At 40.4% G+C, this 14,980-nt stretch overlaps 1 protein-coding gene across 8 annotated transcripts in view; it reads left to right on the top strand.

Annotated features, from left to right (window-relative positions):
• The window catches only part of KLHL3 (kelch like family member 3), a 41,932-nt gene extending 27,566 nt beyond the window's left edge, over window positions 1–14,366 (top strand). For 7 of the 8 annotated variants that reach the window (XM_053376879.1, XM_053376880.1, XM_053376883.1 and 4 more), the window contains 11 exons: window positions 291–453; window positions 2,432–2,541; window positions 4,742–4,858; window positions 5,993–6,142; window positions 7,555–7,672; window positions 8,542–8,739; window positions 9,259–9,399; window positions 10,923–11,051; window positions 11,581–11,721; window positions 13,052–13,195; window positions 14,246–14,366. In XM_053376879.1, the coding sequence (XP_053232854.1) occupies window positions 291–453; window positions 2,432–2,541; window positions 4,742–4,858; window positions 5,993–6,142; window positions 7,555–7,672; window positions 8,542–8,739; window positions 9,259–9,399; window positions 10,923–11,051; window positions 11,581–11,721; window positions 13,052–13,195; window positions 14,246–14,274 (1,440 nt within the window). In that variant the 3' untranslated portion in view covers window positions 14,275–14,366. The remainder of the gene's footprint in view (window positions 1–290; window positions 454–2,431; window positions 2,542–4,741; window positions 4,859–5,992; window positions 6,143–7,554; window positions 7,673–8,541; window positions 8,740–9,258; window positions 9,400–10,922; window positions 11,052–11,580; window positions 11,722–13,051; window positions 13,196–14,245) is intronic. The other variant, XM_053376878.1, reaches the window with a different exon arrangement.
• Window positions 14,367–14,980: the final 614 nt, after the last annotated feature.

The following is a 14,980-nucleotide window of genomic DNA, read 5'->3' as shown; positions in this document are numbered from 1 at the left end:
AATCTTTATGAGAAATCCTGTAATTTTAGGTGGATTTGCTATGACGTACATATCAGAACTATTAATTCAGTCCCACATCTTCATCCTCTTTGAAGGGAAAGGGAGATATCAAAAGGATGACTGCCTGCATGAGATCTCTCTTTTTGGTCATGTGTAGTCTGTCCTCGTGACTCTGAAATGGCTTTGTTGTCTCTTCCTCAACTGTGCTGTAGCAAGTTGCAACAGAATATTTATCCAAGAAGGTGAAGTATAGTTGTTCATTCTCTGCCATTTTTTCCTCTGCCTTTCAGGTTTTGTTACCAGCAGCCAGCCTATTGCAGCTAATGGATGTTCGACAAAACTGTTGTGACTTTCTTCAATCTCAGCTCCATCCCACGAATTGCCTTGGTATTCGCGCCTTTGCAGATGTGCATACTTGCACTGAACTGTTGCAACAGGCCAACGCCTATGCAGGTGATCAAACATGCCTCCAAGTTGTCTCTTGTTTTGAAATATCGATGCCTGGAGGACAATTTCCTGCTTGCTTCCTCGTAAGCAAAGAATGAGGGAGGAGGCAGAGAAGCAGATGATTGAATCTACTTAAAAGGGTAGAATTTTTGTCATTTTCAAAATGAGCTGCTGGTTCCAGTTTTGTACTGAGATGCAATGACATTTTCTATGTTACTAAAGCCATAGTTTGATGTACCTGCTCACCCTGGACTTTATACTGCCTTTGGTAGCATCCATGATGGATACAGGAGGACTGCACTAGCAATGTTATGTGTCCCCTACCCTCTATTATTTGGAAATGTTACTGATTTTCAAAATATGAATCGGATCTATGCCCAGTGGGCAGGACAGAAATACAGAGCCCAGGAACATCTTTTGGCTGTCTGTTAAATTTTTGATAGTCTTCAGATAAAGTGTTTCCAACACATAGGCTTAAAATTCCTTACAGTGAAGCAGGCTCTTGCTCTCTGAGACGTTAGACCTACTTTCAGTTAGCCGCCTTCACAGTGACATTTGCAGTTGTGCTTAGAAACACAGTGATTAGAAAATGGCAGGTGTTAAATAAGATAGCCACTTAATGCAGCACCAGAAATAGATGAAATGAGTAACTGCAAAAGAGGGCACAGGAGAACACAGTCATTTAAAATTTTCATATGCTAATGTATATGTACAGATGCAAATTTAGAAATAATTACTATAATTTAAATAGAAATACAGTGTATTTCTTCATAACGAGGAAGATGGTGACGAATGCATCCAGGCACCAACAATTGATGGGCAACTTCAAGGTCTTGCCATTCTCTTTTATTTAAATCAGACTTTGACCAGACCATCCTTCAAATAAAGGACTGTCCTCTGACAACCCTTCAGATATAGGACAGGCCTCTAGGAAGTAGTACAAATATGGCCACCCTAGAATCAAATTACTTGCAAATCCAGATGAAACCTTTTCAGTCACTTGCTTGCAGCATAATAAGCAAAGGAGAAACTGGTGTCTGGGACAAATGGCTCACTCTTCAAGGTTTGATTTTTAGAATTGTTTAATCTTTAACCAGGCAAGTATTGCGTTCAGTTTAGATCTGGCTGTTAGGTAATTATAAGAGCTGCTTTTGTTGTTTTATTGGCCTTCATGAACCCTTTTACTTCAGAATCCTATGTAATGTTAATGAAAAGTCATTCAAAAAATGCTATCGAAGTTATTTGGCTATACATTAACTGGGTCAAACAAAACATCTGCATGTTAAAAGTGAGTAAGAGGGAGCAGATGAGGTCACTTACTAGAAAAAAAAAATCGCCTTTGAAAAAGTGACTTAAAGCAAATGACATGGGCCTGGTAAGTGTAAGTTTCTGCCTTTGCAAAATTATTATCGCACTCCTACATTTCTGCCCGAAAGGGTGGCCTGTAGACCAGTGTATTGTGCATGGTTTGGCTGAGATCTGTTTCTGCAAGGGCCACCTGCTGGCAAATACAGGGATGACATTTCAATAGCTAATAGAGAACTCCACCTCTGTAGCAGGCGGCTTCCTTGGCTATTACAGGCAACTCTGATTGCTTCTGCCCATAGCAAAGCTGCTTTATACTGAGCCAGGGCCACTGGTCCATATAACAGAATTGCAAACACTTATGACAGCAGTGTTTCAGACAGGAGTGTTTCAGACAGGAGTGACCTTTGGCAAGCAATGTATGTGCGCTACCCCAAGGTATGGGCTTGTTGTTTTTGAATACAGAGATTCATGTGCACAACAGCAGACTGTGCTTGGCACTGTGGCTGTGGAGTTGTCCCTCTTTCCTTGCTTGTGGTAATTCTGTGCAGGCTATGTCATTCTTCTTCTTCTTATTATTTCACAACATAAAATTGCAATATAATTTACTGCTTCTACTAGTCCCTTCTTTAGACTCATTGTAACCTTCATTTTCTCAACTTTTGGTTGTTTTGAACAGAGCAGCATTTTCCTGAGGTGATGCTTGGTGAAGAATTCCTTAGCCTTAGCCTAGACCAAGTTTGCAGTTTGATATCAAGTGACAAGCTAACCGTTTCATCAGAAGAAAAGGTTTGGCCTGCTGCACAGTCTGTAATGCAGAAATATAACAATATTGCAGTGTTTTCAGCAAAAGAATGACAAAATATATGGGCACTAGAAGCAGATAGTCCCCAATATTTCCAGTAATAGACACATTTTAATAACATTTAACGTGGCGCTTCATTGGGGGAACCATGTGTATGTAGAGCAACAGTGGAGAATCTGTGGCCTCCAGATGTTGTTGGACTATGTCTCCCGTTGACCATTGGCTGTGCTGGCTGGGGCTGATAGGAATCCAGCAGTATCTGGAGGGTTCCTGGTTTAGAAACTGCTGTCTTGGATCAAGACAGTCAAACAAGCATGCTGAACCACCTGTCACTCAGGGGTCTATAGGAAAAAGCATTTTAAGCATAGTTAAATAAACTTTATGTGATTACTTAAACTTTCTGATACAGCGGTACCTCAGGCTACAAACAGTTCAGGTTACAGATTCCGCTAACCCGGAAGTAGTACCTCGGGTTAAGGACTTTACCTCAGGATGAGAACAGAAATCGCACAGCGGCAACAGCAGCAGCAGAAGGCCCCATTAGCTAAAGTGGTACCTCAGGCTAAGAACGGTTTCAGGTTAAGAACGGACCTCCAGAACGCATTAAGTTCGTAACCAGAGGTACCACTGTATTGATCACTCTTATTTGGAGGTAAGCAATGAGGGCTGCTGTATACATTGGCCCCTTCCCACATGCTAAATGGCTTAGTCCTGTCCCACATAAGAATGTTTAGTGGCTTAGCTTTACATCCCAGCCACAGACTATGTTTTGTTTTATTTCCGATAAACCACAGTCATTTATATTGGTTACTGTGCAGGGAACAAGTCTTGTATAGACACACAAGTTGTCTTACAGTGAACTGTGTTGTATTAGCTTGCTACTATACAGACAGATAAAAGCTTCAGTGTCAGAAGTAAAACAAAAATAAAAGTTTCTTTCCTTCCAGTTTATTTATAATGATTTCGGAAATGGTTTTAAATGTTTATTTTATTATTTCACTTGCACACTGATCTCTTTTCAAAGAGCTCGCATATGGTTTCCAGGCAGGTTACAGTTCAGCAGGACTGAATCACCTGCCTTTAGTATAACTCTGGTGCAAGTGAAAAACAGCAAACTGAGCAATAGTTTAAAATGAAGTGAGTATGGTACTTCTTAAAAATAAAATAAAACCTGTCCTTTTAATAGCTTGTTCCAAATTAAATTTGCCCCATGATATATTAGCTTTAATTTGTACATATTTGTGATTAAAAGCCTCTGCTTCTTGTGGTCAAGAGCAAAGGTGGAATTCTGGAAAGGGTAAAATGTGTAAATTAAAGGAATGTGATATCTGATAACCCAGCAAGGTTATGACTGTTGTACCCTAAGGAAAGATTTAATGCAGATGAAGTCACAGAGCACCTAAATGCAGCTAAGTATCTTGTGCAGTGGGGAAAGGAAGGACAGTTCTTCAGCAGCCACTAATTAAGTTGAAGGGGTGAGAAGACACACAGGTCAAAGTTCCCAATTCTAAAACAGAGTTAAATGAGCAATTAATTAACCTTCTGTAGATAGTACAGCAAGCTGAATAGAATGGAATTAGCGCCACTTTAAATTTAATGCCCCATCCCTAATTTACATTGGCCAGACGATACGGTTTTTAAAAAGTGCCAACGCATTTATGTGCACAAATGCCATCACCACTTAAGTCCAAAAGCCCCAGCTGGCCTATGCGTTCCATTACATAGTAAGTCATCAGAACATCCTTTCTCATGAGAATGTTCCTTCTCGTGCCCATGAGTGTCATAAATGTTTTCAGTTGGGAGGTTCATGTCATTGAAAGACTCTCATTGAAAAACATATTTCAAGTTGTTGGGCATTGGACTGAACTCAACAAAAACCAGCATTTAAGTTGTGCAGTACTTATATTCATGGCATTAGATAGTCTTTGTGGTCGGGATTGTACAGTAGACATTTAATACAGAGTTTGTTGGACCCTTCAGAATGCAGAAAATCATACAATCACAATAAAATAAGCCAATTTTGATTCTTTTTAAATCCATCTTTTTATCATATCTTCTTGCTTTTGAAAATACCTTTAGTTGGTTTTTCCAAGCCTATTTCATTACTTCCTGAACCTCTGCTTGAGGTTGGATTTAACGGTTTATGTCCTTTTTAAAAGATAGGTGTTTTATTGCTCTTGCCAGGTGTTTGAAGCTGTCATTTCTTGGATAAATTATGAGAAAGAGTCTCGCTTGGAACACATGGCTAAGTTGATGGAACATGTCCGCCTCCCTCTCTTGCCCAGAGATTACCTTGTACAGGTTAGTGTTCTTCTAGTATCTACAGCACTAAAAGTTTAATAATATACGCTTGGGCTGCTTGTTTGTGGCTTGCCATCAATCAAAAGAACCTTAGATAGCCTTCATAATTTTGTGTGTGCCATCCTAGCAGATGTTCTGAATCTCCTTTTCACTTGAAGGTTCTGCTGGGCAGAGAATGAGAGCTAACCTTGTCCATAAAAACTGGTGCAGTGTAAAGCTGTCACTTTTGTGTCCTGATAATACAGAAATTTGGGATATTTGTCTTTAGCAAATACATTGTTGAGCTTTCTTCACTGATAGATTAAGTGGGGAAGCACTGGAGAAAAGTACTGCCAGTTTATGCGAAGATGGCCATTCTCTTTGTTTAGTATCTACATGCGCACTATAGTTACTTCCAAGCTTTTCTTTTCACAGAACTGTGTTTTTTTTCCTTTTAAAAAAAGATTCCAAATTTTTAAAAAGAACCTGGGGATTGGAGCTGCTGACACACAAGCATGCATATCTCCTTGTTGTTTCATTACTGTCGGTTTCTGAAGTTGTGTGAATGTTTTGATTCCTTAAAATACCATGTCTGGAACTGCTAGTGCAAATTAATCTTAGTCACAGTTCAATTATGCAGCTGAACATTCAAAACACAGCCTTTTGCATTGTTGACTTCTAAAGGAGAAGGAGCCCTTTGCATTTGTGGAGCTCTGTCTTTTCTGGATTGTGACTTGAGCCCCAAACATGTGAGGTTTTGGATTGCTGCCACTGTGGGGTGTGTGTGTGTGTGTTATATCTCAAAGCTTTTGTCTCCCAAGTTATAAGATCTCATAGTTCCTTGTCTTCTGGAGCTTGTATTAAGTAGTGTTGTAAATATTTTAAGATGGGATTGCTGTAGTTATGCACTAATCAAAACATTTATACTAAGCTTGCACAGTTTAACAGAACACAAGCATTACTGCACAGTTGAAGTAGATAATATTGTAGTGAGTGAAATAGGGGAATGGGATAATGATGTGGAAGAAGCAGTTTGGGGTTTTATTTCTACTGCTGCACTGAAATCATGAATGAGCATTACAGCGGCCTGCTAGTGACACTTTTTAAGAAGTCTGATAATAGCCATTGTACTAATATCTTTGTTGGTGTCTTCAGACAGTTGAAGAAGAAGCTTTAATCAAGAACAATAACACATGTAAAGATTTCCTTATTGAGGCCATGAAATACCACTTGCTTCCTCTGGATCAACGGCAGTTGATAAAGAATCCTAGAACAAAACCAAGGACCCCAGTCAGTCTGCCAAAGGTAAGGTATTTTTTTCTTGCTGAAATACCCAAGATGATGGTCACATGCCCCCTTTACATGGATGGCCATATGCACAGTGGTTAGAATTGTATGATCATTCCCCCTTGAAGGAGGATTGGGTGTATGCACACATATCTGCACACAGTGTTCATTGCCCTTTTGCACACATGAATGTCCATTAAATTGTCAGCATGTTGGAAAGAGACTTCCCACTTTGACATGGGTAAATGGTTCAACTTTGCTGAAGTTCCTATAGGTGGTAATGGTGGTACATGTTTTGTTTTTGTTTTTTGACTGGGGCATATGTGAATCAACCCATGGAAGAAGTTTATTAGCAAACCAACAGTCCTCTTACACCATTGCTAGAATAATTTCTTACCAAACAGACAAATGTTGCGGTTTCATGTTTTGACAACTACTGCTACTCCTATTCTAGTTTTTCTATTAAAGCTGATTCAGAACCCATTGCAATCAGCCACCGTTCCATAAACTTGGCTCTGCCACACTACTGTATGGAGAAATGCCAGTCAGAGGCAAAAAGGGAAAGTTTGCTCTGTTGTTGTGTGTTGTTATATCCCAGATGGTGTTGGGATGTTGGGTTAAAGTGGTTCTCAAAGCAAACAGCCAGTAAAGGAGCACTATGGTTTTAGTATGTGCATGTGTTTTGAAAACTTTGCCATTTTGAATGCAGCTAGGTTTATGCACACATACACAGTGTGTGTGTGTGTGTGTGTGTGTGTGTGTGTGTGTACAGTGCTTTTTTGCCTGTGGGGATGCAGGGTTATGCATACGCCTAAACATTTTAAGGATCTAAGTTTGGCCTCATTGAGGGGCAGTATTTCAATATGAGTAGGAAAATGAGTGTACCCCTAAACATTTTTAAGAAAAAAAGCATGGTGTATGTATATATAATCTAAGCAAACACAGAGCCATTAAATGCTTGTTCAAGTAATTCCCCCTCCCCCCATTATCATGGGAATTATAATCTCCCTTTGTTAAAACTAGTCTCTCTTGATACTAAGCACCATCAGCGTTTCCATTGTTCTTAGAATTTTCATATCATTGCCAGGCTGTTATCAAATGCTTTTATTAAAATGTAGCTCTTCTGGGATCTGAACTAATTACCTTTTGCAAAGGAAGCTAGATAATCTGTGAAAGCTAGAGTACATAGGCTTTGCCCAAAGGCTTCAATCAGTATTTTATCCAATAATGTATTGAACTGCACTTCCAAGTTCAATATCATTCAAATGCCAACTTCTCATGCATCTGAAGTAAACTTTGCTTTTTTTTCTTGGGTGAGTTCTCACATAGCTGATAGTGTCCTATTGCCATTTAAGGCCCCAAATAAGATCAAGGATTTCTGTTTGCTGTCGAAAATGCTCTCATGATAACTTTTCTCCCTTCCTACCAAGGTAATGATGGTGGTTGGTGGGCAAGCACCTAAAGCCATTCGGAGTGTAGAGTGTTATGATTTTGAGGAGGAGCGATGGGATCAAGTTGCTGAACTTCCTTCTCGGAGATGTAGAGCAGGTAAATACTTTCCCTATTAAAAAAAAAATAGCCTCAGTCATAATCACAAAAATTATTTAGGACGGATTTTATATATTCAGTTGAATTTTAGGCTAAAGTAAAACATTAGAGTTAGCCCTTCTCTGTTAACAGAGCCAGGCTCTCTTGGATGAGACTGATTTTCTAGATCCATTTCAGTTGATTTTTAGGCCTGGTTTTGGCATGGAACATATCTCTGTCACCCTGTATGATGGCCTTTGTTGGGAGAGAGACAGGGGGAGTGCAACCCCATTGATTCTGCTTGGTCTCTCGGCAGCTTTTGCTATGTTAGTTGTGTCTGGCAGGCAGTTATGCTTGTTTTGATAGAACAATCTCCTCAGCGCTCTGTTGAATTCCACCCAGTAATAACAGTCTCATGTACTTCAGCAGCCAGGAAGAGCCATTTCACATATCAATACTTTTGTGTAAGCTGAACATACATAGCATGAGTGCAACAAACGTGATTTCAGATATTGTGCTCTATTCCCCTTGTTTGAGTGTACATTAGTTGGCAAATCCAGCCTTTTTTAATGTAATGTATGAAATAGTGAAATGCTTCACTATGGTAATGGTGCCATATGAGGCCATAACATTTGAAAGCTTGCTTTTCCCATGGATCAGACCAATTGAATAGAGAGATTCCATGCCAATGCCAGGCTTACCATCTCATAAACGTGATTCATGAAACAAGCAGCATTCAAACTTTACAGGTTCCATATGTAGTTGTCACCATACTGGAATATTGCTTGGTGACCTTCCTGAAGTTCTGGTAGGAAAACGTGAAAGAAAATAATTGTCCTAAAGGCATGACCTGCCTTCCATTTTTCTGTCTCCCAATTTGTTTTTAACAGGGGTGGTATTCATGGCAGGCAAGGTCTATGCTGTGGGAGGTTTTAATGGCTCTTTACGAGTCCGAACAGTAGATGTATATGATGGAGTGAAAGACTTGTGGACGTCAATAGCCAGCATGCAAGAAAGACGAAGCACTTTAGGAGCAGCTGTGCTAAATGAACTCCTCTATGCTGTTGGTGGATTTGATGGAAGCACAGGTAGGTTGCTAAACAAACAAAACTGGGTGAATGCTGTTCATATCTTCGCTCTTAAACACTTTACAAGAACTGTAGAACTTCCTTGGAATTCAGTGCTCCTGATGCTACATTTCAAATCTTCTTCTTTATAAAACAACAAAGCAAAAACCTTTGTTACAACCTGTTTTATTATGTCTGGCATAGTTTTCTGCAGTGGATGGAAGAAATTCTTGGGTGGGTTGCACTTCCCAGTCATTTTTTCAGTGCATGGTTGTTGAGTAATCACAAGTGATGAGAACTGGGGTGGTATTTTGAGATACAGATTCTCAGTGCAAAATTATTACTATTGGGTTTAGTGTCCAATTCCTGATCCTGAAGTAGTCTCAACCTGCATCCTTTCCCCTTTTTGTCTTGGAAAGATTAAGACAAGAGTATTGCCTGGAAAAATTAAGTCAGGATGGTAACTGTGACAAAGGAGGGATTATACTCTGCTAAATTAAGGATGTAGAAAACTTGCCTTAATATTATTTTCAAAAATAGGTCTTGCATCTGTGGAAGCATATAACTATAAGACCAATGAGTGGTTTTTTGTGGCACCTATGAACACAAGAAGAAGCAGCGTTGGAGTTGGGGTCGTGGAAGGTAAAGACAGCAAACTGCTGAATTGGCCGCAGCAGCACAGTTAAGTGTGATAGCCTAGAAGCAAGCACTTTTTTAAAGACAAAAAATTAAGGCAGTTAACATTGTTGGACTACACTGCGTGTTCCAAAAATCACTCTCCCATCTTGAATGGGAACAGGCTGAGTACAGTAGTGATTGAGACACGCTTAGTTGTTACGTTGTGGGGTCCCCCCCCTTCTCTGCTGCATAGGGAAGTTTATCTTAGTGTTTTGCCATCTGGCCTGGCAGGTATCAAGGCACTGGGAGGAGGGACAAAACCTAGTCTGTCTAGTCTGCACTGATGCTGAGTATACCTCACCCACAAAATCACTGAATTCTGTAAGTTTCAGCAATGTCAATCTCACAGTTCTGCCTAGGTCCTAAACCAGGAGTCAGGAATATTTTTCAGCCCAATGCCAAGCACCACATTCTTATGGAGTATCTTATTGGGGGGGGGGGCTGTATGCTACTGGTAGGTTGGGCAATAGATGTGACCCTGACCTTTCCAGATTTTTTTTCTTACATCCCCATATCTCTCCATCCAGGCAAGCAAGAGGCATTGTCACAGTTTAAGGAAAATTTCCACCCTGACAAATGCATTTTAAGTGGGTGCAGAGTAGGGCTAGCAGCAGATGTGACCTAGGAAGAGTCCTGAGGGCCATTTAGGGTCCTTGAGTCCCTGGACCCCAGATTCTCCCCTCCTGCCTTACACTGGTTTTCCATGTGCCACTCGATATGATCTGCCAACCAGAGTGGCTGTGGAAACCCAGATGGGTGGGGTATAAATAATAAAATTATTATTATTCACAATACAAAATTTAATGAACTGAGTGAGAGCTACTTCGTTACACTCAGTGTGAAGAGAACTGGAAGGACTATCAATGGCTTTTTCCGTGGCTCTGTGTCTCCATCTTGTGGGAAGTAGATGTTTCACATCTTCTGAAGCGGGGAGATGTGCAAGGTGTGTCAGGAATTTGGGAATTTTTTCATACTCTGTAAGTTCTGACAATGATTTTAAACCTCCTTTTTTCTGTGCCCTCAGAGAAGTCATCCCAACTATCCTTACCTAGGTATTTTCCCTGCTAAATGGTTCTCTATATTTCACTGTGGAAGCTTGGTATGACGCTTTCCCTATTTCCAGAGGTTTTTTGTTGGATTTTAAAATACGGATGGCCGAAAAGGTCTTCTCCCCAAATGAAACTTTGGTAGAAACAGCAGGGTTTAAAGAGATTTGCACTGGATCAGGGAGAAGTACATTTTCACCCGTTTTGTAACATGGCAAATAATGGAACAACCTTCTGCAGTGAACTATCCTTGAGAACATCTCATTTAGCAAGTGTTTGTTGATCTGAGCATTTGGTATACATGATGAAGGTCAACTGAAACATGTTATACGTACAGGTATTTATCAAGCTAGTAGGCGGCTATCACAAAAGGATTGTGTAATTGACATGGTACAAATGATCAGTGATGAAATGTTCTGAAGTGCTAATGTTGCCAACTGCTCCTGTTGATGTTCAGTGCTGCGTATTCATTTTTTCTAGGTAAACTCTATGCTGTTGGTGGTTACGATGGAGCATCACGTCAGTGCCTTAGTACTGTAGAACAATATAATCCAGCTACAAATGAGTGGGCATATGTGTCGGATATGAGTACTCGCCGCAGTGGTGCAGGTATCTTACTGTGCTGTTTTCCTCCTTGTGTAGTTGTCACAGCTGAATCTCTGAACAGTACCTAAGTTTGTTACAAGAGCTCTTGAAAATAGTACCATGTATGTTGCCCCTTTCCTGGCAATGTGTGATAAGACTAATGATATGGTATTGTCATACTGTTCTCAAATGCTAGGCCTGTAATCGTAGTATAAGGGCAGGCCTGTGCAGGATTGGGGGCAGGCCAGGTACACTTGCTCCAGGCCTCGGAGGGCTAAGCTGGCTGTGGGGCCCACCAGGGACCAGCTACTTTTCTGTGTTTATAACTTTATTCTAACAAGACTTCTGCCCCGGGTCTTAGGCATTCTCTGCAAGGGCCTTTATAAGGGTATGAATTGTCTTTCTGCGAGGGATCCCTGTGTTTGGACATGTGAGGAAAACTCCTACATTGAATATTTAGCTCACTTTTATGATGGGGTTGTTGAATGAAACAGCCGCTTAGGAGTAACTTATGCTCTGAAGCTCTCAGAGTTGCTGTCCTCTTGTTTTGCAGGTGTTGGTGTACTTAGTGGACAGCTGTATGCTACTGGGGGACATGATGGCCCTTTGGTGAGGAAAAGTGTGGAAGTATATGATCCTGGAACAAATACATGGAAACAAGTGGCAGATATGAATATGTGTAGAAGAAATGCAGGTATTTATTTGTAATTTCCTTCAAGCAACCACAGCACACTTATATATATTGCCCTTCAGGTATAAGCAACCTTTCAAAGAAGCTTACAGTAATACTGAAACAAAAACTTCAGTTTTATAAGCTGTATCTTGCTGTTCTAGGTATTTAAAATTAAATCTCCATACTTTATAAGACAGGAAGTCTTGAAGGTGCGTGTGTTTTATGCATCTGTGTCTGTAGTGAGTAACAAGGAATATGGAATCTAGCGGAGGGAGTTTATGAATTCCAGAACCTCTATTTTCTTTACAAGAACATTTTTCTTTCTCTCGTGACTTCACAGAGAACATTCAAGTATGGAACAGATTTTGTCATCAGAAAGCATAGAAATAAAAGGGTATTTCATTTATTTCATACAACCTCCAGTGGTCAGAAGGCTGAGCCTTTTATACCCTGCACAGCTCCTAATCCCCTATTCTTGCTGTTCCTGCTGCCCAGTCCTTGAATTGTGCCTAGTGCTTTAAACAGGGTTGCAAATGGAGCCAATTTGGTTCATTTTTCATTTCTTATAAAACAAATTCCAACAGGAAAAGGTCTTTGTTATCTATATGCCAGTCACTAGCTGCTTTGTAACTGGCATTGCTTAGGAGTTCTGTGAAACAAGAAAAATCAGTGTAGTTCTTAAATCAGTGGTTAAAATGAGTGCTGTTTTAAAAAGCTTCATTCTGCCATCTTGTTTCAAAATGGTGTACAATTGTATCCAAACATAGATGGAAACCTCCTTGATCTCAGGAACAGTCATGCAAAATTTGGTTACGATATCTAAAGAGATGTCCAAATACATAATAAATTCAGGGATGCTTTTTTCCAGATGTCCTCTTGGTGCTATCTCCAAATATCCCTCATGCTATTTTCCCCAAATCCCTTGGATACTGGAGTGTTCTGGGGAAGGGAAATGGCAACTTCCTGTACGCAGGTGACAGGAAAAAACAAAGTAACCCCCTATCCCCACTAAACCCCCTCATTGATGTGAGTTATGAAGTGAATGTGATAACATTGAACAAATTATGTGCTTATTCACAAAAATGAATGGAATAATGAGTGACTTTTATTTTTTTGCACATTCCTAAATATTATTAAAATACCTCTCACCTTGCCACAAGAACAGCTTATGAAAATTAATGATATATTATTTCTGAGTACAATTAGAGTGCACAATTTCAGTGTCGATGGTTCATACTTTGTTTGGGGCTTCCTGAAGGATCTGAAGTGAATCCAGCCTGAATGCTAGAGTTCCTTCCCCCGCCATGCCACAGCCATGTAAACTTAAAATAACACATTTTTTCCTCCATAGGTGTGTGTTCAGTGAATGGTCTTCTCTATGTGGTCGGGGGAGATGATGGCTCTTGCAATTTGGCATCCGTAGAATACTATAATCCTGTCACTGATAAATGGACATTATTACCAACAAACATGAGCACTGGAAGAAGTTATGCAGGTAAGCAGTACATTGAACCAGGTGGAAGCAGAAGGATGGGCTGGATGGATCCACATTTTTCAAATCTCAGTTGTGATTCTTGGCAGGGTTAGCAACACTTTTTCCTGGTAGAGAAATTTCACTCCTAAAAGGAACCTGGGCCTTTAACGTCCTACTGCTTGGCATGCAGAAATCCAACAGATGTTATTTCCCCATCTCTGATGTTCATCTGGCAAAGATGCATCTGTTTAAATTCTACCTGCTGTGTGGCCATTACAGGCAAGAGAGTCTCTGGTCAGAAAAGAGTCAGTACCCCAAGTGTATCTTGAGCTTTCTATAAGTCCCAGTGCAAGTAAAAGGTTACTCCAAAAATCATCTGCATGGTGGCCCAGCTATAGCCGTATCTGGACAGGAACAGCCTAGCTGCTGTTGTGTATGCTCTGGTAACCTCTAGGTTATATTATTGCAGCATGTTATACATAGGACTGGCTCTGAAGATGGTTTGGAAACTTTAACTAGCACCACGTTGCTCACAGGGGCAAGACAGTTTCAGCATATTACACCAATTCTGGCCTGACTCCCCTGGCTGCCAATTGGTTTCCAGGCCTAGTTTTGCTGAATTTGACCTTTAAAGCCTTAAATGGCACAGTACCAAAATGCCTCAAGGACTGCCTTTCTCCATATGAACCTCCCAGACTCTAAGATCATCCTCTGAGGCCCTTCTTTGTGTGCCTCCTTCACAAGAGGTCTGGAGAGTGGCAACAAGAGAATGGGCCTTTTCATCAGTGGCTCCCTGTTTGTGGAATGTTCTCCCCAGGGTGGCTCGCCTGGTGCCTGCATTATATACCTATAGGTGGCAGGTAAAAATGTTTCTCTTCAACCAAGCCTTGGGCTGATTGACATACAATGCCCTTTTAAATGTGCTGTGGGAGGGGGGATTATTGGTTTCTTTTTCTTATTTTTACTATGTGTTTTGTGGTTTTGTGTAATTTTATGTTGTGAACCACCCTGAGATCTGTGGATCAAGGGCAGTATATAAATTTAATGCATGTGTACTTTCTTCCCTTGTAGGTGTAGCTGTGATCCATAAACCATTGTGACACATGTTCATTCAAGTGACTGCAAAGACAAGAAATAATGACCATCTTGCTTGGTGGGTTTTGGAAGATACTGAAATCTGACTCTTAACTGCCACACTCCTAGCATGACAAGTATGTGCTAAGACCATCAACCTCTGCTCAGCAATGGGCAGTGCAGCAACGTGAAAAGTCTTGCTGTGAACATGTTCCAGAAATGAGGTGTTGCTTGTTTTTCTTGGTGCAATCTGCTGTTTTATGTACAGCCAAGACTTGAGTTTGAACTGAATTTCTCAAGAGCAAGGAAATGTATCTCTATGGCATGTAACCAGGAGAAAGGGTATTTTGGAATACTTCACTACTGAAGTAGCATATACACTATAATATGTTCTATTTACTTACCAAACCTTTTAGACAAATCTACTACTGAGACTGGAATTTTTGAAACAACCCTCGAAAGGAAACCAGACCTGAATAAATAAGACTGGGAGCTCTAGCTCATACGGTATATTGCCCCCATCATATGTACATACACTAGTTGACTACTGTAAATGTGTTATTTAGGACACTGGATGTGTACATTGTATGAATTTTATCCTAGATGTAGAACTGCAATTTTCAAACCTATTTTGTATATGTGGTCAGATGAGCTAAGCAGCGTCTTTCTCTAGGGTAAAAGCATACGTGAACCACCGAAAGACTAGTAACCACACTAAAATGTAAGGTTCTA

The sequence above is a fragment of the Podarcis raffonei genome, chromosome 2, assembly GCF_027172205.1.
Source record: "Podarcis raffonei isolate rPodRaf1 chromosome 2, rPodRaf1.pri, whole genome shotgun sequence".
In the NCBI taxonomy this organism is placed as follows: Eukaryota; Metazoa; Chordata; class Lepidosauria; order Squamata; family Lacertidae; genus Podarcis; species Podarcis raffonei.
The sequence above is the reverse complement of the archived record's forward strand: the minus strand, read 5'-3'. Positions and strand labels throughout refer to the sequence as shown.